At 42.0% G+C, this 27,171-nt stretch overlaps 1 protein-coding gene across 7 annotated transcripts in view; it reads right to left on the bottom strand.

The window, feature by feature from the left end:
- The window catches only part of plekhg3 (pleckstrin homology and RhoGEF domain containing G3), a 123,860-nt gene that overhangs the window by 47,412 nt on the left and 49,277 nt on the right, over positions 1-27,171 (bottom strand). For 5 of the 7 annotated variants that reach the window (XM_031836899.1, XM_031836900.1, XM_031836902.1 and 2 more), the window contains exons 1-3: positions 17,751-18,088; positions 14,089-14,151; positions 4,379-4,872 (exon numbers count right to left, since the gene is read on the bottom strand). In XM_031836899.1, the coding sequence (XP_031692759.1) occupies positions 4,379-4,872; positions 14,089-14,151; positions 17,751-17,958 (765 nt within the window). In that variant the 5' untranslated portion in view covers positions 17,959-18,088. Of the gene's footprint in view, positions 1-4,378; positions 4,873-14,088; positions 14,152-17,750; positions 18,089-27,171 lie in introns of those variants that run through there. The other 2 variants (XM_031836901.1, XM_031836904.1) reach the window with 2 other exon arrangements.

The following is a 27,171-nucleotide window of genomic DNA, read 5'->3' as shown; positions in this document are numbered from 1 at the left end:
AACATTTTATGAACTCCATCACAACAGCACGATTTGTAACCTGTTGCCACAAGAAAAGGGCAACCAGTGACCAACTGGTTGTAAATACAACCCATATTTATGTTGATTTATTTTCCGTTTTGTACTTTAACTATTTGCACATCGTTACAACATTGTATATAGACATAATGACATTTGAAATGTCTTTATTCTTGTGGAACTTCTGTGAGTGTAATGTTTACTGTTCATTTGTATTCTTTATTTCACTTTTGTTTATTATCTACTTCACCTGCTTTGGCAATGTTCACATATGTTTCCCATGCCAATATAGCTGTTAAATTGAATTGATACATTACAGTGATATAGTCTGAGCAGATGCTTCTGATCCTCTACTTGTGAGGTAGTCAAGTTCCAACTCCAGCCTAACATGCTAACAAAGACTTTCAGCCAGACTTGCCAATACTGAGCTAGAGCATTGATGGTGGTGTGGGGTCAAGGTCATGAAATAGGGGGAACTTTCCCCTAGAGACACTAATTGAAGGTCAGTTTAGCATTTTCCCACATAATGTATTGAGGGACGGTGCTCACCCTAGACTTGTGCCGATAGGCAACCTTTACCCAGTGCAGGAACTACAGTATGGGACATAGGACTGCTTCTGAGGCAGACTTGGGTCAATGATACTTTGCATCAATGAGAATGTGTTCAGGCAATTTACCTGGTAAAATAAAATGAATAAAAAAACACAACCATATGACCTCTGTTGAGACAGAGAGCGGGACATTTCTGTGCCCCGATTGGCTAATCTGGGGTTCTGAGCAATAATTTCATAGGTTTACCATGTTGATGGATCAGTTGCCACGTAAATGACATGGGAGATTGTATACAGAGTTCCTGAAGGTCGCTAATAGCATGTCAAGTTAGCCGAGAGCTCTTCTTCAGACCGAAATCAGTTACTTGAGTGGGATCTTGCTCTTTAAAAAAAAAATCTAATTCTGGATAGCCGCCTTTTGGGCACTCATGACTTCGTCAAGCAATCAAGTACTCCAACCCTAGCCCAATCAAGTACTCCAACCCTAGCCCAATCAAGTACTCCAACCCTAGCCCAATCAAGTACTCCAACCCTAGCCCAATCAAGTACTCCAACCCTAGCCCAATCAAGTACTCCAACCCTAACCCAATCAAGTACTCCAACCCTAACCCAATCAAGTACTCCAACCCTAACCCAATCAAGTACTCCAACCCTAACCCAACTGACTCCACTACTTCAAATAAATGTGATGGTAACGAATGGTATGTTGTAGAGCTGGGACATATGAACAAAAATCCATATCAATTTAAGTGTAATATTTTTAAAAAATCTGTCGTAGGACAACTACCACTACTTTAAATGTTGTGGTTATCATTGTCCCCTTATTTTACTTGAAACATCACTTTCCTCTTAGTAAAGGATACTATTCGTTATTTTGGATATCAGTAAAATGTCCTTGATAATGGTCAGTTCGGTCAGTATTGATCATTTTCGGTTTGTTGTCCCAGCTCTAGTATGTTGTCAGCTACACAAGTCATTCCAGAGTATCATCTTGGTCCTTTAAAATGAAACAGTGCTACAGTTTCAAGATGTCATTTATCATAAGATGAGAAAACATTTACTTCACTCATTTAGGTATTCATGGAATACGTGTTTATATGATTGCAATTTCTAAGAGTACTGTGTCTAGCTATCAATAATACAATTATCCAAAGGAAGACATGCCTGAGAGAACGAGTCTGTGAGCAGCCATTGGACAATCGTTTTCTCAGCAGGATTTGCTTGACTGAGCTCTCGACTGATGGGTGTGAGTGTGTGGATGAGCATGTGTTAAAAGCATAATGTGTGTGTATAGTATGTAAGTGTTGTGCTTGAGCGTGGTGTGTGTCTAAACCACAGCTGGTCTGGAATAACAGACCTCACTCCTTTGTAACAACACTATACCAGCATGGTGTGTGTGTGGTGTGTACATGAAATCACATTTTATTGGTCACATACTCATATGTATATACTGTATTCTATACCATCTTGCCTATGCCGCTCGGTCATCGCTCATCCATATATTTATATATTCTTACTCCATCCCTTTACTTAGATTTGTGTGTATTAGGTAGTTGTTGTGGAATTGTTAAATATTATGTCAGATATTGCTGCATTGTTGAAACTAGAAGCATAAACATTTTGCTACACTCTCAGTAACATCTGCTAACCAGGTGTATGTGACCATTCACATCTGCTAACCAGGTGTATGTGACCATTCACATCTGCTAACCAGGTGTATGTGACCATTCACATCTGCTAACCAGGTGTATGTGACCATTCACATCTGCTAACCAGGTGTATGTGACCATTCACATCTGCTAACCAGGTGTATGTGACCATTCACATCTGCTAACCAGGTGTATGTGACCAATACAATTTGATTTGGCAGATGTTATTGTAGGTGTAGCAAAATGCTTGTGTTTCTAGCTCCAACAGTGCAGTAATATCTAATGCAGTATGTAAACACTATTGTGTCTGTGTGTTCACCCACTAGTGTATGGCGTTTGCAAAGTTGTCATATTCGGATTATGTTTGATGAATCATTCTGTGCAGTGCATAATGTACACATAATCTCCACATGCAGCATCCAGTATGGAAGAAGAAAGACATTGACTTGTCTGCTTAAGCACCGGCGTGATCCTCCAGTCAAGACCCATTGTTATGTAAGGAGATGATCCCACAGCATTAGCCTTAAAGGGTTAATAATAGTCAACCCAGTGACGTCACACCTGGTATCCGTGGATTCCTATCTCCACCCACTGATAATAAGTCATTGATAAAAGTCAAAATGTTACAGTCAGTTCCATACAATCGAGAGAACTGGCATGTGGCTGAAATGGAGTGGCATGTGGCTGAAATGGAGTGGCATGTGGCTGAAATTGGGAGTGGCATGTGGCTGAAATTGGGAGTGGCATGTGGCTGAAATGGCATATGGTCACAAGCCTTGACACACGAAGAAGAAAAACATGCTCGCGCTGCAGTCTCCTTCGCACACAAACAAACCTGCTAAGCCCGCTAACGCTGCACTGGTCTGACCACGCTAACTGGATTTGCCATTTAAGTGAATGACAGCTCTCCAGCGACGCTCTTTTGGAGTTACTCAAATTGCTTGAGATTGAAGGATTCAACTCAGCATGAGGCCTTCCTACTGCAAACAACCAAATCCTCATAGCTATCTATGAATAGTCCAGCCAATCACCCGACTTGAGACCAGATGAAAGACCCTTGTTTACATTGTCAATCTCTTTGGTCCACACAATGCAATGTTTACAAACATGCCTTAAAATGTGATTTTATGAGCATTGTCATCCCAGACACAACACACAGTAAATCTGAGACTGACCTCTCGTTGCCCTTTTTGTTTGCGCCTAGCCTTAAGTGTAGGCCAATCATGGGACTGGCTTGACAGATAGGGTGTGCTAATGGGACTTGGACCATCGTGTGACCTGTCTAAGGGGTTGTGATGAGAAAACCCACCTGTCACATGCAAACATCCCAGGCCTGCGACACCGTCAGCCCGCCAGTGTCCCTCACGCTAGGGGTGCCTTTTCTACACTCGCAAGTGCACAAGTCAGTTTACATTGTGATATTTCACATGAACAGCCTACTCACTATACACAGAACTGTTATGATTTGACTACCAGCAGTGTATAGAGGGATAATGGCAAGTTCTGTATAAGCAAAACTTTGACTGAGCTCTTTTGCAATAAAGACATTTCACAGGCAAACCAACAAATACCAAGGTGAATTTGACTGTGTAATGCATGGGAGCGCTTTAAAAGCAAACCAACAAATACCAAGGTGAATTTGACTGTGTAATGCATGGGAGCGCTTTAAAAGCAAACCAACAAATACCAAGGTGAATTTGACTGTGTAATGCATGGGAGCGCTTTAAAAGCAAACCAACAAATACCAAGGTTAATTTGACTGTGTAATGCATGGGAGCGCTTTAAAAGCAAACCAACAAATACCAAGGTTAATTTGACTGTGTAATGCATGGGAGCGCTTTAAAAGCAAACCAACAAATACCAAGGTGAATTTGACTGTGTAATGCATGGGAGCGCTTTAAAAGCAAACCAACAAATACCAAGGTTAATTTGACTGTGTAATGCATGGGAGCGCTTTAAAAGCAAACCAACAAATACCAAGGTGAATTTGACTGTGTAATGCATGGGAGCGCTTTAAAAGCAAACCAACAAATACCAAGGTTAATTTGACTGTGTAATGCATGGGAGCGCTTTAAAAGCAAACCAACAAATACCAAGGTTAATTTGACTGTGTAATGCATGGGAGCGCTTTAAAAGCAGAGAGGATACTTTGTCACATACCTCCACGATGCTGCGCAGATCCCTCACGTACATGCGCTCCGTCTCGATGATCTCCATGACCACCCGATCCAAGTAGGTGATCTTGGGGTTGGGCGCCATGGTTATGGCTGCGAAGGGCGATAACGGGGGCGTGTGGCGGGTGCTGGCAGCCCGCGAGGGCGTGTCAGTGTTGTTAAGCTGGTTGAACTTCCCGCCACGAGAGACCAGTCCTTCCCCAGAAGGGTCCGCCGTATCGGGGTGCTGGCGGTCCTGATCGCCGACGCCAACCGGAGGATTCAGCTCCAAGTCGATGTCGTCTCCGGTAGGGGGCACGGTGCCGCCAGGTGGAGGCGGAGCGGGGCCGTCGTCCCGGGATGACCCTGACCCCGAGGACAAGGTGGAGACCAGGCTCACGGGGCGCTGGCCAGCGGAGGGGAAGTCGGAGCAGTCAGAGGGTGTGGCGGAGGGTGCCCGCTCATTACTACTGATGGAGGCAGTGGACAAACGGGGGGATTCTGGAAGGAGAAGAGGACAGGGAGTCAGGGAAAACGTATGTACATTCTGACTGACATTGGTGGAATTCATTGTGATTGGTCATCCAAAGGTGGGAAAAGCTCATCCACCAAATCACATATTCAACTCGCCTGAGTTTTCTGAAGCAAAATCAAAGATGAGTAAAGAGCTAGGCATCACTTAGTCAATCAACTGAACAAGTCCCTCACTGAGAAATAGCAGAGCAAAGATGCCTTGTGATTGTTTCACCAGAAATGTACCATTCATGGACCTCTATTGACATTGTACAGCAACTGAAGTTTCAGATGGCTACTTGACCAGGCATATTCTGCTAAATAAAAAGTATCCACTTGGTTAAATACCGCATGTAAGCAAGTTGGCTTCACTCAGTTTGTTTTGACAGCTGCAATTATGATTCACTGGTCAGGAGAAGAACATCTTATGCTTCAATGCAGTGCAGAATCCATTGCTATAGTGCCTATCATAACTATTTAAAGTGGGATTACAATGGATTTGTCATTTTTTTAGTCAACAATCTACACAGAAAAGTTGAACATTTGGTTTTTAAAAATGAATGAAAAATCAAACACTAATTTACCTCGATGAAATAAGTATTCGCCCCGAGTCAATACGTTAGAAACACCTTTAGCAGCGATGACAGCTGACTCTTATTAGGTCAATCTCGAAGAATATTGCCCACCTGGATTGTGCAATATTTACCGATTTTTCTTTAACATTTTTCAAGCTCTGTCAAGGTGTTGGAAATCATGGCTAGACAGCAATTATCTATTCTTGCCATAGATTTTCAAGCAGATTTAAGTCAAAACTGTAACTTGGCCACACTGGAACTTTCACTGTCTTCTTGGTAAGACACACCAGTGTAGATTTGGCCTTGTGTTGTAGGTTTCTGTCCTGCTGAAAGGTTCCTCGCAGTGCCTGGTGTCAAGCAGACTGAAGCAGCTTCTCCTAAAGGATTTTGCCTGTGCTTAGCTCCATACCGTTTCTTTTTATCCTGAAAAACTCCCGTCTTTGCCGATGAAAAGCAATCAAATCAAATCAAATCATACCCCTACCATGATGCAGCCACCCCAATGCTTGAAAACAAGGACACAGTTACTTAGTGATGTGTGGTGTTGGATTGGACCCAATCATAAGGCTTTGCATTTAGGCCCAAACAGTGTATTCCTTTGGTGCATTTGTTTTTGCAGGATTACTTTAATGCCTTACAGGATTAATGTTTTGGAATATTTGTATTCTTCTTTTCACTATAATTTACGTTATTATTGTTGAGTCACTATCACAGCCCTTGAAGTCTGAATCATGGTGAAATCCCTGAGCAGTTTTTTTTCCAGTCCTGCAGCTCAGATCAGAAGCAAAACCATCTTTGATGTGTCTGGATGGTTTATTATATATTCCAAAGAGCGTAATTATTAACTTGACCATGCTTAAAAATATATAACATTTCTGATTTGTTACCCATCTACCAATCCCTGCCCTTCTTTCAAAAAGCTCTTTGTAGTTTAATCTGTGCTTGAAATTCAATACTTTACTGAGGAACTTTACTAATGTTGTATCTATGGGGCACAGAGGAAGGGGAAGTCATTAAAAAAAATCATGTCAACCCCTATTATTTCACAGTCCATGTAACTTATTTTAATTGTTTCTCCTGAACTGATTTAGGCAGGGCCTATACAAAGGGGGTGAATAGTTATGCAGACAATATTTTAGTTCTATAATTTGTATTAAAAAAAATTGTGTAGATCAATAACAAAAAGAAAATCACTATTGAATCTATTTTAATCCCACTTTGTAATGCAACAAAATGTGAATACTTATGATGGGACACACACACACACACACACACCAAATAAATAAATAAATAAATAAATAAATAAATAAATATATATATATATTTCTAAAATTGAGTCGTTTCTTTCCTCATCAATCTACACACAATAATATATATATTTATTTATTGCTTTGTTATTATGGGGTATTGTGTGTAGATTGATGAGGAAAGAAACGACTCAATTTTACAATAAGGCTGTAACGTAACAAAACGTGGAAAAAGTCAAGGGGTCTGAATACTTTCCGAATTAGATATACACTAAATAAACTATAAGTATTAATACTTAAACTGTATATACTACATACAATACAAGTACTGAGATAGTACCAAAACTGTTCACGAAATGAAGACAGCGGAATGTGACACCTTGTTCTGCTTTTGATGTACAGTCGTGGCCAAAAGTTTTGAGAATGACACAAATATAACATTTTCAAAGTCTGCTGCCTCAGTTTGTATGATGGCAATTTGCATATACTCCAGAATGTTTTGGGTCCATGGCCAGGAAACTCCCCAGACCTTAATCCCATTGAGAACTTGTGGTCAATCAAAAACCCACAAATTCTGACAAACTCCAAGCATTGATAATGCAAGAATAGGCTGCCATCAGTCAGGATGTGGCCCAGAAGTTAATTGACAGCATGCCAGGGCGGATTGCAGAGGTCTTGAAAAAGAAGGGTCAACACTGCAAATATTGACTCTTTGCATCAACGTCATGTAATTGTCAATAAAAGCCTTTGATACTTATGAAAATGCTTGTAATTATACTTCAGTATTCCATAGTAACATCTGACAAAAATATCTAAAGACACTGAAGCAGCAGACTTTGGAAATTAATTTGTGTCATTCTCTAAACTTTTGGCCACGACTGTAATGTTGCTCATGAGGAAATGACAGTTATTTATGATCGATGTAATTTGCAATAGTGGTTTTCTTTTCCTGGCTTCTCTCTGAAGCCCGACCCATTCAACATCAATTCAGATGGTCTCATGTTGATTTTTCTCATTTCCAAAATTTGACCAACGGATTAGCTAACCATGCTTTTGGAATAACAGATAGATTTTCTTTCAGCATTAAAGCCTGTGAATTCCATTAGATATATATATATATATTTTTAAAGGGAGTGAAATCTCCTGGGAACTGGAGAAGGGACATGTTTTAGGTGTGTACCAGAACAAAGGACCCCACATTTGAACAGCCTGGTCATGCTAACCTAAAACTGTGGTGAAGGGCAACTCAGCCTCAAGTATTACAAAAGGACCTCTGTTAGGTCATCCTAAAATGTGCCTGAATTAAAAGACCACATCCTCTGGAAAATACAGAAATCCAGTAATTTCCTTCTGGATCAGTGAGAGCTTTTCCATTCTCAACTAAGGAATTTTGTGTTAACATTAGGACAGAAACAGTTGGTGGAAAAGTCATGGTGGACTTGGGAGACTTCCGAGCTGCCCACTTCACTTGATGAGCTGATAGTTTGAGCAGTGGTCATTTTACAGAATGGCCACGCTCTGAGGTCGATCTTGAGGCATCGGGTCCTCAGCACCCCATAAAGTCTACATATACTAACAAGGCCATGGTGGTAAAGACAGCACTGCTATGATAATACAGTATACGACTTCAGCTTCCATTAAAAAGGTTGAAGGAAACATTTAACAGATCTCTCAACGATCATATTGGGCCTATCCATGTATGCACTGTATATCACATTTTGATTATATCGTATAGTTCCAGTAGACAAGCACATAAATATACATAGGCCAAAGCAAATAATGAAACATATAGCTAATGACTGCTTTGTTATTTTACAACGCAAATGCATATAACATTGCATGAGTTCATCACTGTGAACACCGCATCAGTTGGAAAGCCCCCTCAGGTTTTGTTTGTGTGACTAGTTGCTTGGTAACTATCATTTCATAACTGAACAGAAGGAAATGTATGCCACAGTTTTCTAATATAAGCAAATAATTTACCATGACCCATTTTGTTCCCTCCACAGGATTTGAGCCCATGTCATCAAATATTTACATAATTGATGTATGAGTATGGCATTGCAAAAACAAGAGTGCTTCCCGAGAAAAAAATTAAGAGAAATTACAGAATTACTCCACACCCTGTGAGGTGTCATGCATTCCCAAACGACATAAGCAACCTAAAATATCAACATTTGCAAACACATGTCAGAACCTCACACCATCAAAGCATTAGTGGCCTCTAAATAGGATTTGCAGAGATGATGCAATTAAGTAAAGTGCTGCCATTCCAAAGAGCCCAAAACATTGGTCAAACTAAAACAATAGAACATCATACTGTAAATCATGTCAGTTAGGACCGCTGGAAAAATCAAAGACACTGTAGATTCCTCAAAACACCAGCAGGCACAAGACATTCCACAGCTGTTAACAAGGGTTTCTGGTGAAAGACTGTTCTTGGACTATAACATGTTTCTGCATGTTGACTCCCTGATGAGCCAAGAGGAAACAGGATATGACTAAGGGGAAGATCATTTATTGACATAGTAAGCTTATCAATAAAGCTATGAGAGTAATACGATCCCTTAGTCACAAAACACAAACAATATTTTTATTTATGTGATTTAGCTTTTTATTTAACTAGGCATGTCAGTTAAGAACAAATTCTTATTTACAATGACAGCCTATAATGTACACACTAGCATACCATTTAATAGCAATGCATTGTGGGTATGTATTCCAAGTTGTGTGTCAGTACGGACATTGGAAAAGAGAATCATAAAATCAGCCTATAAGGAACATGACTGAGCAAATTATAACTTCGTATTTGATCTGAAATGATCTGCATACTTGGAGAACTGGCTATGAACAAATCAATCGTGGTCAGGAACATGGTCACAAACAGTCAACGCGTGACATATGATACCAAGTATGGATGCATGATATATCGGTGAACATGTTGATGTTCCCATGTTAAAAATCGATGTCAATGCTACCGAGCATGCCTATATAACGTACATGATGTAATGATACCAAGTAAATTGTCGCGCTAAACGTGCAACACAGCATTCCTAACCTAGCCCAAGATGGCACCGGAGGAGATGGCCTTCGGTCTCCTAACCAATTGTGCGATTGTGTTTATTTTCACGTTATTTGTAAATTATTTTGCACATAATGTTTCTGAAACCGTATCTTAAGAAAATAGCTTCTGGATATCAGCACATCGGGACTCTAACCCGGAAGCTTACAAGAAATCCCGCTATGCCCTGCGACGAACCATCAAACAGGCAAAGTGTCAATACAGGGCTAAGATTAAATCATACTACACTGGCTCCGATGCTCGTCGGATGTGGCAGGGCTTGCAAAGTATTACAGACTACAAAGGGAAGAATAGCCGCGAGCTGCCCAGTGACATGAGCCTACCAGACAAGATAAATACCTTCTATGCTCACTTCGAGGCAAGCAACACTGAGGCATGCATGTGAGCATCAGCTGTTCCGGAAGACTTTGTGATCACGCTCTCCGTAGCCAACATGAGTAAGACCTTTAAACAGGTCAACATACACAAGGCTGCGGGGCCAGACGGATTACCAGGATGTGTGCTCCGGGCATGTGCTGACCAACTGGCCTGTGTCTTCACTGACATTTTCAACATGTCCCTGATTGAGTCTGCAATATCAACATGTCTCAAGCAGACCACCACAGTCCCTGTGCCCAAGAACACTAAGGTAAGCTGCCTAAATGACTACAGACGCGTAGCACTCACGTCCGTAGCCATGAAGTGCTTTGAAAGGCTGGTATTGGCTCACATCAACAACACTATCCCAGAAACCCTAGACCCACTCCAATTTGCATACCGCCCAAACAGATCCACAGATGATGCAATCTCTATAGCACTCCCCACTGCCCTTTCCCACCTGGACAAAAGGAACACCTATGTGAGAATGCTATTCATTGACTACAGCGCAGCGTTCAACACCATAGTGCCCTCAAAGCTCATCACTAAGCTAAGGAACCTGGGACTAAACACCTCCCACAGCAACTGGATCCTGGACTTCCTGACGGGCCGCCCCCAGGTGGTGAGGGTAGGTAGCAACACATCTGCCACGCTGATTCCTCAACACTGGAGCTCCCCAGGGGTGCATGCTCCCTGTTCACCCACAACTGCATGGCCACGCACGACTCCAACACCATCATTAAGTTTGCAGATGACAACAGTGGTAGGCCTGATCAACAACGAGACAGCCTATAGTGACGAGGTCAGAGACCTGGCCGGGTGCTGCCAGAATAACAACCTATCCCTCAACGTAACCAAGACTAAGGAGATGATTGTGGACTACAGGAAAAGGAGCAGAGCACATCCCCATTCTTATCGACGGGGCTGTAGTGGAGCAGGTTGAGAGCTTCAAGTTCCTTGGTGTCCACATCAACAACAAACTAGAAGGGTCCAAACACACCAAGACAGTCGGTTGCATCACTGCCTGGTACGGCAATTGCTCGGCCTCCGACCGCAAGGCACTTCAGTGGGTAGTGCGTACAGCCCAGTACATCACTGGGGCAACGCTGCCTACCATCCAGGACCTCTACACCAGGCGGTGTCAGAGGAAGGCCCTAAAAATTATCAAAGACCCCAGCCACAGACTGTTCTCTCTACTACCGCATGGCAAGTCTAGGACAAAAAGGCTTCAACAGTTTTTACCCCCAAGCCGTAAGACTCCTGAACAGGTTACCAAATTGTTACCTGGAATATTTGCATATTGTACCTCCCCCCAACCCCTCTTTTACGCTGCTGCTACGCTCTGTTCATCTTATATGCATAGTCACTTTAACTATACATTCATGTACATACTACCTCAATTGACCGGACCAACCAGTGCTCCCGCACATTGGCTAACCGGGCTATCGGGGCCTGTAAGAAAGCATTTCACTGTACACCTGTTGAATTCGGCGCACGTGACAAATAAACTTTGATTTATTTGAATGTCTGCTGTGTGGATCGAACAGTCATTTGAAAGAGTAAGAACTTTTCAGAGAGACAACCCAAAGGCGAAGTCCATTAAAGCCAACAGAAAGGAATTCATTGCCCTTGACAAGCAACCCTTCTCTGTCGTGGGTGATGTTGGCTTTCGTTGACTGGGCGAGCACACACACCAAGTGCGCCATTTTGCAGATGTTGCCCTACATCAGTTGCATAGTAATAGCGTCACTGCTATTAGCTTCACGACATACATACTATACTATGGAACGCCGTTTGGGTCTTTGCGTGTCAAAAAACATACAGTAGCACTGTCAAAGCTGTACAAAAAAAAGTCTGCAAACACTGACCACGAACAACGTATTTACGACGTAATAAAGCATAATTTGTTTGACCGCAACTTCTGAGGTAGCTAGCTTTAGCTTGGTACCTAGCTAGCACCAATTTAACCAGCCTGAAAACAAATGACGAGTAGAAACTGCAGTCATTTTCATTATTCTTAGCAATGATTTAGGAATCCTTGTGAGTAAGTATTAGCTAGGTTGCCAGTTGTTGTTCGCCTCTTGAAATTGAACTTCAGTTCATGAAAATAAATAGCTAGCCAGCTACTTAACCCGGTTTCCCAAAGCTATCATCAGAAGCAGCCAGCTAGCTTCATCAGGTTAGTGAGGCTTGACCGGACTGGGTTATGTGTTGTGAAGCTAGCCACAATAAGGAATAAGCACAATAGTGGAATTTGCCGTTTTGCCTTCAAAATAAAAGTATGTCATTGACAGTGATGCAAATGAATACAAATAGTAGAATTATGCCATACTTTTATTTTGAAAAGTCCACTATTGTGGCTAGCTTCACAAAGATGGGTCCGACCACCATTAATTAAATAAGAACTGTCTTCTGAATGAGGGTTATTTTAGATGACACCGAGCTATATAGTTAACTAGCTAACTACAGCTAGTGAAACTAGCTATGTTTTTTGAGGAAGAACATTGTTTGCATCCATGAGCAAGCTAGCTTTTTTTTATGACCAGCACTGTAGGTGTGAGAGACAACTTTACCAGCATCATAGCATACGTATCGATGAATCGTGACATGAAATACGAGTGATAGTGTAATCAATGTGTAATAATTACATAAAAACACATTAAATTATTATTTGAAGTGCAGTCATATTCAGGTCCTGATTGGTCAACAAGCTTATTTGACATATCAAATAGCGTTATTTGATGTGTATCTTTTGGACACGCAAAGACCCAAACGGAGTTCCATAGAAATCCTGGTCGAGAATGAAACAACTGAACAACGAAACAGCACAGCAAGTAAGTGAAAGAAATACGTTTTCATGATGTTTTACTGGTAATGGGGACATATGTAAATGACAACCAAATAACTTTTTGGTCAGTGTGGTGTGTGTGTAACCTTTATTTAACTAGGCAAGTCAGTTAAGAACAAATTCTTATTTACAGTGACGGCCCGGACGATACTGGGCCAATTGTGCGCCACCCTATGGGACTCCCAATCACGGCCGGATGTGATACAGCCTGGATTCAAACCAGGGACTGTAGTGACGCCTCATGCACTGAGATGCAGTGCCTTAGAAACCTGCGTCCATGTGTGTGTTAACTATTTAACTGCACAAGAAGGCATAAAAATGTTAAATATGGGTAATCGGCCAAAAATGTCACGTCAGTGCACCACTAATACCAAGACTTACTAAAAACATCTTGGGCCAGTTACCCAGACTCTGCCCAAATCCGCCTAGTCCTGAACTAAAAAGCATGAAAGTGCTTCTTCTTCCAAGACTAGTCTAAGTTTTCTTCCACTCGAACACAGAGCATGAAATTGAGTAACGGGAAATCATATCTGTGATGAAGATGAGCCGACAGGAAGATCACAGGACAAACTCGAAAGAGACTGACTTTTCTGTTAGTATGAAGGACACAACGTTCCCACGGCAGTGTCAAGCATCAGGATCCATTCTCCTCATGGGTGTTTACCATTAACGCTCAATTAAATCATTGTTAAATCATCCATTCGTGACAAGAGTGCATAATTAGCATTAGCATGTTTTCCCCTATTAGACTGCTCTGCAATGCAGTAGATCAGCCTTTGTAGCTTTTACATCAAGTTTCCACAATAGAATAATAATAATAATATGATCCATTCCTGTCTTGGGAGTCAATCGTTAGCGTCGTCGCACTATAACCTCATTGTCAGATCACCATTGCACAATAATCATTCATCTACATTATAAGCCGGTATGTTATGTCATTAGCAAATTTTCTGCATGCCAAATCAGATTAATTGATTGTAATACGTGGAGACGGATCATACAGAAAACCAAAGATTGATTTGTTGGTATTTTTAAAATGAAGTTTGATTGAGCATTTCTTTCTAGCATGCAAAAAATATATATACATGGACATACCCACTAACCAGTCCGGAGACAGTTCTGTAATACATTTGTACAGGACCGAGCCTGTGTTTCTACCTGGGGGGGGGGGGGAGGAATAGACAGAGACATTCAAACATAGAGTCATGCCAAAATATATAACTGTAGAGTTCATCAGCACTTAGCAAATCAGTAAGCCTAATGTACAAAAAGGGATATAGCATTACATTGGTCCACATACCCCTATCAAACATGGAGCAACTTGTGACTATCGGTTAGCAGAGCAACACTTAATAAACTCTTACAGCAGCAGCAATAGCAGAGTGAAGAGATGGGTGTACAGAGAGGAAAAGGTGGGCCTCCCTCCCTCGCTATGCTTAACTCTCCCATTGACTCGTTAAACCCCCTGGTCAAGGTCAGGCCTTGTTGTAGGAGCGAAGTCCAGCACTGATACAATTCCCTTTTTCCGGTGCATTCTCCTACTCCTAGGGCGCAAACTTTGAAAGAAAACATTTTCAAACCGGTAACGTCCATCTCCAGCCAGCCAGTCAGCCTTAAGAGGTAGTGGCTGGACTTTCACCTACACACAAACACAGCCGTTGGTTGAAGTACTACCAGTATGGAGCCACACAGACATTCAAATACACGGGGTTCTCACACATTTAGGACCTGTCCCCACTACGAGAGGAAGGAGAGTGTGAGGAGTGGATTGGCGAAAGAGATTTCATATTACATCCTTACCTTACGTTTGTGGACTGGCAAAGCCTATTCTTGGTCTGCAGCTCAAATTGACCGTAAATATCACAGTAGTCACTAGCCAATAAGCACAAACTATTCAACAACATTTATTCTAAAACATAAATAATGCAACAAAACCATATTACACAATTGAATAATGCAACAATCCACAAGCATGTGCAGACAATAAAAAGGTTCTCTTTTATCGTCCATACACATTCAATTAGCAAGCAAACAACATGCTTCACGATCAAGTAACGTTAGCATATGAATGAATGTTTCCACCTCCTATATGAATATAACAGTACAAAAAAGTTATCATCCAGCATCATTCAATACAGTATTATAATTTAGGCTACACAGCTAGGTAGCGTTAGCTAGCTAGCTAAACAAAATCATTTCTGCGTTCTCACATAAACATGCTAGCTATAGCTGAATGCTGACGTTTAGCTGAACCATAGCTATATAGGAGCTCCTATAGGCTTACACTAGCTACCATATTAAAAGTGAGCCTGGAACAAACCAAGCATCATTTGATCAATATCATGGATGTCATTATATGAGGTAAAATCAAATGGGGGGGTGGGGGGGGGGGGTTGCTTCTTGCCCAGACCTCAGTCGCTTAGTGCTATGGACGCTTATTCCCGCCACCGCAAACAACTAAAATGTTGATAATATCTAAAAATGTTGAGATAGTAACTCAAAATTGAGATCGTAGAACATACATATAGGTTATGGTTCTTAAATTTGTAACATTATGTGGAGATTTTGTTCGATTTATCCACATTGCAAAGATTAGCACAGTAGGGACGCCAGCAAACGCGTGGCAAGCTCGCATTTGTCCCCAAAAAATATTGACACAAAAGCGTTGAAAAGAGGGACAAAGTACTGTTGATTAGACTGATTTACCTCATGACTTGTTACCTCATGCACAATGAATCTGTCCTTCAGTCTGATCAACTGTAGCCTTCCGATAACCACAGCTGCAGGCAGCCTAAAGAAGCCTATGCACTATTGTATATTCCCCTATGGCCAGGGAAAACCAAGTGGTAACATCATGTATTTATGTCTAAGCTATGTATATATATATATATATAGCCTAAAATACATCTATTTATTTGTGTTAAGAGAAAATGTGAATGTGATCGAATTTGGTTTATACTCAAGCTTTGGGTGGCTAGGCTACCTAGACCTTAATAAAATAAAAATTAACCAAATAGTGATGACATACTGTGGGAGTAACGTTTTAACTACAGATGCAAAGACCTACACAACACAACCCTGCATAAAGCAAGCTAAACCTAGTTAGTTCTATTGTCTAATTGCAGTTGTTGTTTTAGTGGGTTTTGTAAACCCACATGACCTGATTAGAAAGAACGGATCAAATCACAGCCCGTAATAAAACTGTTTTACTATGCCATACCCTACAACTAGGGTCCAAAGTTTTACCTGGTTAGGTTAGCCTACCTAGGTCACACTCTGTCCCCCAGGAAAACACTCCTTTGGATACAATGCTACAAATGAAGAAACACATCCAATAAGTATGATCTACTATCTCAACATTTTTTTTATTTTGAGATACTATTTAAAAAGTGCAAGATACTACATATTTGTTTTACTATATTACTGGTGGAAAAGGCTTCCTTCCATACAGTGCAGTCAAGAAAATAATCTAGTAAACACTTGAGATTTAAAGCCATGTCGACAATTTCAGCCTGTCCGACAATTTCAGAACATAACAGGCTGTTACATAGTGACTTTCAATGATTAATAAGGAGTCAATCAATGTGTGCATACACGCAAAGGAGACATACTGTACATATAGTGTAGAATGAAACTGTAGAATGAAACACTAACGTGTACAAAGGCACTCAAACCTATCCAAACACTATACATCAAAATGAAGTCATTTCTCCATGCACACAGACATAAATCTCAAAGCAGGACACAGTCTCAGGCATGTGGTGACATCTTTGAACTAGCATTTACAAATATAAATCACAGGCTAGTATAAATACAAATCTTACTCCTGTAAACCCTATTCATGTAGACAGGCATGGAGGGAGAATAAACCAACCCATGTTCAGCATTTTCATGGTGAATGATTCTTTCACCTGGAGGGGGGGTCCAGGCTTTCTAAGAGATCCAGCTACGACTCCCCTAATACCAGTTGGGATACAACTGTAAACAATCATTATGATTCATATAAATCCTAAAATCAAATAACCTCTGCACCGTTGAAATATAAGTGCCTTCTTTGCGAAGTGGAGCACATCTGGAAAAGGTTCCCCGACCACCGCTGTGCCGTGAACACACAAATCAACCAGCAGGCACTTATAAAGCCACGGGACTTAACCGCCACTCCGGAGACAGACTGCCATGGATACCGGCTTCGGTCGCATGGATACCTGCTTCGGTCCCATGGATACCTGCTTCGGTCCCATGGATACCTGCTTCGGTCCCATGGATACCTGCTTCGGTCCCATGGATACAGGCTTTGGCGTCTGAAAACATCCAACTGGCTTTCTCCAAAGAATCCCAGAGGTCCTGTCTCTTGGGCTTCCTATAAGTAGGGCGAAGCTGCAATATCATGCTGACAAGAAATTATGCAGACTCCATTGATTGCAGCAATCTTAGTGTTGGTGCTGATTCTTTAAAAAATAAATCCCATTATAGTGGAAGTGAATGGCGATCAGAACGAGTGGTGGGTGAAGAAAGATGAAGGTAGAACAAAGGTTCCCAGATTTTACGATTCTTTGCAATATGACAACAAGCCTCTTAAGGCTGACTGGCTGGCTGGAGACGGACGTTATCAGGTTTTAAAATCTTGACCTCATTGCTTCCCCCTAAAACAAAGTGATCCTTGGGAGCGTTGTCAGGGAATTAAGACTGAATGTGAACATGGTAAATATGAACAGAGAATACTACCATCCAACAATTTCCAGAGATCGAGGACTCACCGAACCAACGGGTTAACTTGCGGTTGAATCCGTTCAGGAGCCTTCTCTCCTCCCAGGCGCTCCGGAGGGTGGCCATATCCATGCCCGGTCTGAGGGCGACCCCCCAGGTTTTGTCCTTGGACCGACCCAGAGTGCTCATGGCTCTCTCTTGCTTCCCACACACCGAGTGCACTGACCTGCTGGACTGACCCACTCCAGGCCACTTCATGGGGTACCAAACTTGAGTGCCAGGTCGTCTCAACAACACTTCTTAACCAGGTGCGGTCTTACACAAACCCATGGAGGTAAAAGTAGTGAGCAGTGTTCCCGGTGGGAGCTTCAGACATACTCCTCTACAGCTCCACAAGTGGAAGGCAACTGAGGAAGTCACCTGGACTTGCCGCTCCCACAACACTCATACACACACACGCCCATTTGAATCAGGGAGGGTGTTAGGTGTCAAACGCAAAGTATGGCCATAAGAGAAAGAGAGGAAGGGAGGTTGGAGGAAAGGGAGGGAGGGAGGTTGAAGGAAAGGAGGTTAGATTGTGATTGCAAGAATGCACAGCATGTAACGTTATCTCCCTTCCCAGCCTTGGCTTCCACAAGAGACTTGTCCCTCGCCCCCTCCTCCCTCTCTCGTTCCACTTCTCCGCGGAGAGGAGTGGTTGCCTAGGGAGGCAGTGCCTCGGCTCTCAGAACAATAACACCCAGTGTCTGAGGAATATTGCTGCACACAGAAACCGCATCGAATGAGAAACTTTTTTTTTTATAAAAAATAAAAATGGTGTAGAAGTAGCTACATAGAATTAAATGAATTATATTTCTATCCTAGAATTTGGCATCATAATACTATTCTCAAACCAGGAGCAGACAAGACCAATGGTTGGTCTGAGCTCAGTCCCAGGTGAAATGACTGAACCATGCCATATATAAACATAGTGCATGACAACAATAAGATGAATGGAATGTAGAACATGAGAACCGTCCTTTTACATTCTATACAGTGACAACTGCAACTTTCATATAGGCGCATTGACAGGCCACTGAAGGTGGGCTTTCCTAATGGTTGCTGTGGTATCACCCAGGTCGGTGTGTTAGGTGAGTTTTCACCATACAGTGTAACGTAAAGCTCTGGGTATCCTAGTCAGTTGCACAACTGAACGCATTCAACCAGAATTTGTCTTCCACTTTTAAATGTCGTTCTGCCCTTGAGCAAGGCAGTTACACCGGAGAGCTGCAGTTGTTGTGAGTTGTTACTGTGCCGACTCATATTCTCACCTACCCCGTGGCGTGTCACGGCAGAGATGTGGGCAGTGCGGTGGTGCCCACCTCTGTTATGAGTAACACATCCTTTCCAACCCCTGTTCTTTTTCAACACTAAGTTTTAGAAGACCATTCCCTTTTCTGTGTCTCGGGTCAGAGGAAGCCGTGGACTTAGTGCTCTTTCCCTACTGAACCTGTCGGTTTGAAGTCAGTCCTTATTTCTCTCTGACCTATGAGCGGCTTTGAAGTGGCAGGGAATCCTTGGGAATGTCAAATGGCACAGGCTGAGCGTGGGCGTGGGCGTGGGGGGGGGGTTACTGCTTGATGTGTGTGAGTTTGACTCATCTGGTAAAGGCACACACACACAGCTTACCCCCCCCCCCCACACACACACACCTCAAATACTGTCCTTCACTTTCCACTCAGGCACCCAGTGTTTCCCCTATACGACTAAAACTAGCCACCTAACGCCCTCCCTGGTTCATATGGTGTATATGACTGTTGTGGGAGTCCATGTGGCTTCCGCCGCTGCTAATTTTCGGGATGGTAAAATGTTTTCAGTGTAAACCTATATGATTAAAACTAGATTTAAAGTATGTAGAAAACATTATGGACCAATATCTTTTTAAATAAGATCCTCTTTGAGAAGTAACACATCTCATAAATAAAAAAACGTGCCTGTCAGGGAGAATATACAATACCAAAAATGGCATGGTGCCCCGTTGATTTTGTTATAACGTTTGAGTCACTCTGATAGCATAAGAATGCCGCATAAGCCATGGCAAAATGTGTAGAACTGCAGGAAATTTGCTTTAAAACTGTAAAATGTTCTCTCCACACCATTGGCAAAATATGTAATATTGCAGGAAATTTGCTTTAACCCTTTACACTCGTACCCATATGTATACGGGTTGAAAATGGGCATCGATAAACGGCTAAATTGGAAAGCCGAGGCTGTACAGTAACATGTTATACATGTCAGAGCTCTGGCTCTGCGATTCACAGCGCTGTATGGGTTTTGACTGAAAGCCGTTCTGAACTTGAGCTCCTCCCACAACAAAAAGTTCCCCCATCACTCCAACTAATTGGGCAACTTTTAGACATGTTTTGGTTGTCCAAGCGAGGGGAAATGCTGTTAATTAAGAGGACTATGTATTATGAAAGATGAGACTTTGAGGGTTATATCAAATACCACTTTGATGTCATACAAGCAAGCCAAACAGTCCAAATGTGCCCTTCACTTTTCCATATCATAAAACTCATATACATTTATGATCACTACGTTGATGTAGTTACCTGGTGACAAGGTGTCATACCCTGGACAGAATGAGTCAGTTTGCCTCGCACTCAAACCCTCGTCATTATTGTTTGTCTTAGGTTGCACCTATCCCACATTTCCAATTAATATTCTTATCATGCCCCTGAATGTATCCAAAGTATGTTCTGATTTTGTTATCAACAAATGGAGAGAAAAGTACAGTAAATATAGAAAGGCACATAAAATCAACAGTGTAATGTTTGGATTCAGTCTCATCAACTGTCCTTTATTAGACCAATTGTCCCATGCCACGGTTATGCATTTCATATTTATTCTGTAAGAAACTCAAAATGTAGCCCTATCCATATAAGCCCATTCCCACAAGTTTAAAGGGTTAAAACAGTCAGATGTTGTCTCTGGCCATGCCTTGCCAGTAATACTTAACCGGTGGGAGCATTTAGGATTATTCTTAGATGGCATTGCTGAGAAGGGTAGATGACGTAAGTGCCCGTTGAAAGCCTAATTCATTCAAAGTGAACTTTGGAAATCAGATAAGTGACTCAAAAGAGAGCCCAAATGGTTCATCTTTAAAGGGCAATTCCACCAATTTTCAACATTATATTCATTATCTTCCGCACCATACCGATGTCTACACAGGTGAAACTAGGCGATTCTATGATCTGTGGTTAAAGAGAGAAGGAAAGTCGTAAAAGGAAAGTCGTGCTTCTCTGTGACATCACAGGGTAGGATTAAAAGAAAGAAAAACAGTGATTTTCAAAACCTACAACTAGTTTCTAGCTCGAGGGAGGTTATTTTCTACAACTAGTTTCTAGCTCAAGGGAGGGTATTTTCTACAACTAGTTTCTAGCTCGAGGGAGGGTATTTTCTACAACTAGTTTCTAGCTCGAGGGAGGGTATTTTCTACAACTAGTTTCTAGCTAGGGAGGGTATTTTCTACAACTAGTTTCTAGCTCGATGGAGGGTATTTTCTACAACTAGTTTCTAGCTCGAGGGAGGGTATTTTCTACAACTAGTTTCTAGCTCGAGGGAGGGTATTTTCTACAACTAGTTTCTAGCTCGAGGGAGGGTATTTTCTACAACTAGTTTCTAGCTCGAGGGAGGGTATTTTCTACAACTAGTTTCTAGCTCGAGGGAGGGTATTTTCTACAACTAGTTTCTAGCTAGGGAGGGTATTTTCTACAACTAGTTTCTAGCTCGAGGGAGGGTATTTTCTACAACTAGTTTCTAGCTCGAGGGAGGGTATTTTCTACAACTAGTTTCTAGCTCGAGGGAGGGTATGTTCTTGCTCCCCACGTCCTCGCGACTCTCGTAGTGTTTGAACATCACTTTGTAAAATGTTTGAATTTTTGACGTCATCTGGTAGAATTTTTTTTACTTCATTTATTTTTCTACAAGACAGAACTGCACTGTTTTCACATATGTAGAAACTGGTATTGTGCTGGAGATGATATTAAGATGGCTGCCATTTAGCTCCGACCCAAGTTTGCTATTATGGGATTATTTTGTTGTTTATTTTTACTATATTTTCACGAAAAGTATCCGTTATTATTTCTTACAACTGACAAGAACTCTTGAACATCCGATAGGCAGTAATAAACCCCCAATTCCAGCTTCTACTTCGACCGCTCTGTCCTGGGCTCGCTCTGTAATTCCGGGCTACCAAAGAAGAAAAACGCAGGCGTTACAGAGGCAAGAGAGGGGGGATCCTGTTGAGATTTAGGCAAAGGGAAAACCGGCCACCTCTTCCTTATATTCTACTGGCTAATAAACGTCACTTGAAAAGATTGATGACCTCTGATCGTGGATTCGCTACCGACGGGACTTCAATATTCTTTGCTTTTCAGAAACATGGTTCTCGGACAAGATACCTCCCATAACCTAGATAGTTTGTGTGTATGCATTGATATCTAGGCAACGCGTGCCTTTAAAAAAAAATGTTCCGTAGTTCTGTCCTTGTCTAATGTAATCTTTATTTAACTAGGCAAGTCAGTTAAGAACACATTCTTATTTTCAATGACAGCCTAGGAACAGTGGGTTAACTGCCTTGTTCAGGGGCAGAACGACAGATTTGTACCTTGTCAGCTCAGGGATTCGAACTTGCAACCTTTAGGTTACTAGACCAACACTCTAACCACTATGCTACCCTGCCGCCCCATTTAATTCATTCATACATACATACATACATACATACAATACACACAATACATAACATACATATATGGCGAGATTCAATCTTGCAACCTTACAGTTAACTAGACCAACGCTCTAACCACCTGCCTCTCATTGCACTCCATGTGGAGCCTTCCTGTTAAGTGAATGCAGTAAGAAGCCAAGGTAAGTTGCTAGCTAGCATTAAACGTATCCTATAAAAAAACTATCATAATGACTAGTTAACTACACATGGTTGATGATATTACTAGTTTATCTAGCATGTCTTGCGTTGCATGTAATCGATGAGGTGCGTATTCGCGAAAAAGGACTGTCCTTGCTCCAACGTGTACCTAACCATAAACATCAATGCCTTTCTTAAAATCAATACACAGAAGTATATATTTTTAAACCTGCATATTTAGCTAAAAGAAATCCAGGTTAGCAGTCAATATTAACCAGGTGAAATTGTGTCACTTCTCTTGCGTTCAGTGCACGCAGAGTCAGTGTATATGCAACGGTTCGGGCCACCTAATTTGTCCGAATTTTACGTAATTATGACATAACATTGAAGGTTGTGCAATGTAACAGGAATATTTAGACTTATGGATGCCACCCATTAGATAAAATACGGAACGGTTCCGTATTTTACTGAAATAATAAACGTTGTGTTGATAGTTTCCAGATTTGACCATATTAATGACGTAAGGCTCGTATTTCTGTGTGTTATTGTGTTATAACTAAGTCTATGATTTGATAGAGCAGTCTGACTGAGCGGTGGTAGGCACCAGCAGGCTCGTAAGCATTATTTAAACAGCAATCTCGTGCGTTTTGCCAGCAGCTCTTCGCAATGCATCAAGTATTGAGCTGTTTATGCCTTTCAAGCCTATCAACTCCCGAGATTAGGTTGGTGTAACCGATGTGAAATGGCTAGCTAGTTAGCGGGGTGCGCGCTAATAGCATTTCAAACGTCACTCGCTCGGAGACTTGGAGTGGTTGTTCCCCTTGCTCTGCATGGGTAACGCTGCTTCGAGGGTGGCTTTTGTCGATATGTTCCTGGTTCAAGCCCAGGTAGGAGCGAGGAGAGGGACGGAAGCTATACTGTTACACTGGCAATACTAAAGTGCCTATAAGAACATCCAATAGCCAAAGGTTAATGAAATACAAAATGGTAGAGAGAAATAGTCCTATAATAACTACAACCTAAAACTTCTTACCTGGGAATATTGAAGACTCATGTTAAAAGGAACCACCAGCTTTCATATGTTCTCATGTTCTGAGCAAGGAACTGAACGTGGCACATATAGCACTTTTACTTTCTCCTCCAACACTTTGTTTTTGTATTATTTAAACCAAATTGAACATGTTTCATTATTTATGAGGCTAAATTGATTTTATTGATGTATTATATTAAGTTAAAATAAGTGTTCATTCAGTATTGTTGTAATTGTCATTATTACAAATAAATCAAATAAAAATTATGCAGATTAAATCTGTATCGGCTTTCTTTGGTCCTCCAATAAATCGGTATTGAAAAATCATAAAATCGGTCGACCTCTACTGTATACATTCCACCTCAGGACAATAATAACAAGCTGGTGCTTAACGAACTGTACAAGCAGAAGCTGAAACAGGAAGTACCGCAATTTGCTCTGTTGAGCAATGGTCACCAGAATCCGAGGTTATGCTACAGGACTGCTTTGCTAGCTCTGATTGGAATATGTTTAGAGACTCCACCAATAACATTGACGAGCTAACCACTTCCATCACCGGCTTCATTAGAAAATGCATTGCGATGTTATACCCACGGTGAGGGTTCGCTGCATCCCCAATCAATAGCCCTGGATCAACACAGAGAGCCAGGCTACGGCACACAGAGCTATCGTCGACAACCCTGATGCTGCAGTCCATTACAGATTAAAGGAAGACCCAACCCTCATCTGCCCAACGATGTGTCTCTACCAGACGAACTCAATGCATTTTATGCACGCTTTGACAACATCGAGCCGGGTCTGAGGGCCGTCACTGACCATGAGGATTGACTGAACTCGCTCTCCAAGGCCGACGTGAGAAGGGTCTTTAAAATCAGGTCAACACCCGCAAGGCCATGGGCCCCCCGACAGTATTCCAGGGTGCGTTCTCAGAGCATGCGCAAAACTGCTGGCAGGCATATTCACAGTCATTTTCAACCTCTCCTTGTCCTCGTCTAATCCACAAGTTAAGATGACCACAAGTATTTCTGTTCCCAAGAACTCTAAGGCTTCAGGCCACAATGACTACCGCCCTGTAGGACTCACTTCTGTAATCAAGAAGTGATTTGAGAGGCTGGTTATGGCACACATCATCTCCATTATCCCAGACCCACTCCAAATTACATACCGCCCCAACAGATCCATAGACGACGCAATCTCAATTGCTCTCCACACTTCCCTCATCCACCTAGATAAGAGGAATACCTATGTGAGAATGCTGTTCATTCACTACAGCTCAGCGTTCAACACCATTGTCCCCCCCAAGCTCGTCACCCACCTTAGGACTCTGGGTCTGAACATCTCCATCTGCAACTGCATCCTGGACTTCCTGCCGGGCCCGACCCCAGGTGGTGTAATCCTTGTTCACCCACGACTGTGTGGCCACGCACGAATCCATCACAATTATCAAGTTCGCTGACGACACGACGGTTGTAGGCCTGATCACCAGCGACGACGAGTCAGCATACAGGGAGGAGGGCAGTGTGGTGCCGGAACAGCAACCTCTCCATCAACATCAGTAAGACCAAGGAGCTGACCGTGGACTACAAGAAAACGGGTGGTAAGCACGCTACCATCACGTCGACTGGCTACCATCACAATCACGCAGCGGCAAGTAGACAGCTTCAAGTTCCTCAGTGTCCAAATCACTAAAGACATAAAATGGTCCAAACACACACAGTCGTGAAGCCATGATTGTCTCTTCACCCTCAGGAGGTTGAAAAAGTTTGGCATGGGCCCTCAAATCCCCAACAGGTTCTACAGCTGTACCATTGAGTAGAGCATGTTGGACTGGCTGCATCACTGCTTGGTATGGCAATAGAAACACCCTCAATCTAACAGAATAGCCACACGGACTCTCTGTGTTCACCTCGTCTCTTTATTGAGCTTTTATTTCAATCTTTGCCCTCTACATACACTGTCACTCCAACACACACACTCTCGCCATACACTGTCACTCCAACACACACTCTCTCCATTTTCTCACACATAATATGCACATACATTTATACCGACTCCACACACACCCACTCACATACAAGCTGCTGCTACTCTGTTTTATCTTATATCCTGTTGCCTCGTCCCCACAGTGTCCCTGTACATGTAAATATCTGACTTAAATATTTCCTGTATGCTTATTTACTAAATATTTCCTATTCTTATTTTTCGTGTGTGTTTTTTTTCTAGTAATACATTGCTATTAATTATTGTATTGTTGGGGTTAGCAAGAAAGGCATTTCACTGTACTTGTGCATGTGATATTAAAACCTGGAACTTGACGATGAAAATTAAGTTGAAAAGCAGTGGAACTGCCCTTTGGAGGTAACAGCATTCGTTAGTATGTTTTTCGAACAGACCTACAAAATAGATGCACTCGCAAATGAAAATAGACAAACAGCATAAGCTTGTGTGCATACACATCAGGATTTTCTCATCATACTGACTGTGACACATAGGAATTCTGAGTAGAGGAGGAATCTGCGTTTAAACTGCACCTGAATTTCCTGTCAACACCTATAGCTAAATTTAAAACCAGTATTGCCTGTCAACACCTATAGCTAAATTTAAAACCCGTATTTCCTGTTAACACCTATAGATATAATAAAAATCTGTATTTCCGGTCAACACATATAGCTATAATTAAAACCTGACACGAAATGCATGAAAGGAAGCTAGGGTCGCAACATTCCTGAAAACTCTAACAAACTTCCCAGCTTCACCACCCATTTGGAGAACTCCCAGAATCAGGAGGGAATTCTCCAACTGAGGGATTTGGTGAAAGTCTCCAGGATTTGGCAACCCTGAAAAAGGTAGCCATTATAAGCCTGGAATAAAAATGTTCTGGGAATGGAGTGTTCGCTACAGGTGTTGTGACAGACGAGACCAGAGGGGTGATGGGAGCTGGTTGATAGACAGCTACTTTGGAAGCAGGGAAACCATGGACTCTGACAACTGTATGCATCTATTGAGAAACAGTACAACAGTGCTGGTCCATACTGTACAGCAGTGGTTCCCAACCAGTTCCAGCTCCCCTGGGCTCCTGAGTGGCGCAGCAATCAAAGGATACTGCATCTCAGCGCTAGAGGCATCACTACAGACCCTGGTTCGATTCCAGACTGTATCACAAACGGCCGTGATTGGGAGCCCTATAGGGCGGTGCACAATTGGCCCAACGTCGTCCGGGTTTGACCAGGTAGGCCGTCATTATAAATAAGAATTTGTTCTTAACTGACTTGCCTAGTTAATAAAAGTTTAAATAAAATATTAATTACCTCATGTACATTTTATCAGTAAGCCTATGGTCTCATGAGTCTTCTCATGTACCCCCTGTGGATAGGCCAAGTACCCCCAGGGTCCTAGTACCCCTGGTTGGGAACCACTGCTGTACAGTATGGGATAAGGCCACACAATGGCATTATCACAATATATACAAGCTCTTGGACAATAACAATATACATTGTGGTATTTTTGCTGTTTAGTGAGGAGTACATAGACAAAG

The sequence above is a fragment of the Oncorhynchus kisutch genome, linkage group LG12 (genome assembly GCF_002021735.2).
Source record: "Oncorhynchus kisutch isolate 150728-3 linkage group LG12, Okis_V2, whole genome shotgun sequence".
Taxonomy (NCBI): domain Eukaryota; kingdom Metazoa; phylum Chordata; class Actinopteri; order Salmoniformes; family Salmonidae; genus Oncorhynchus; species Oncorhynchus kisutch.
This window is presented reverse-complemented; position numbering and strand designations above follow the sequence as displayed.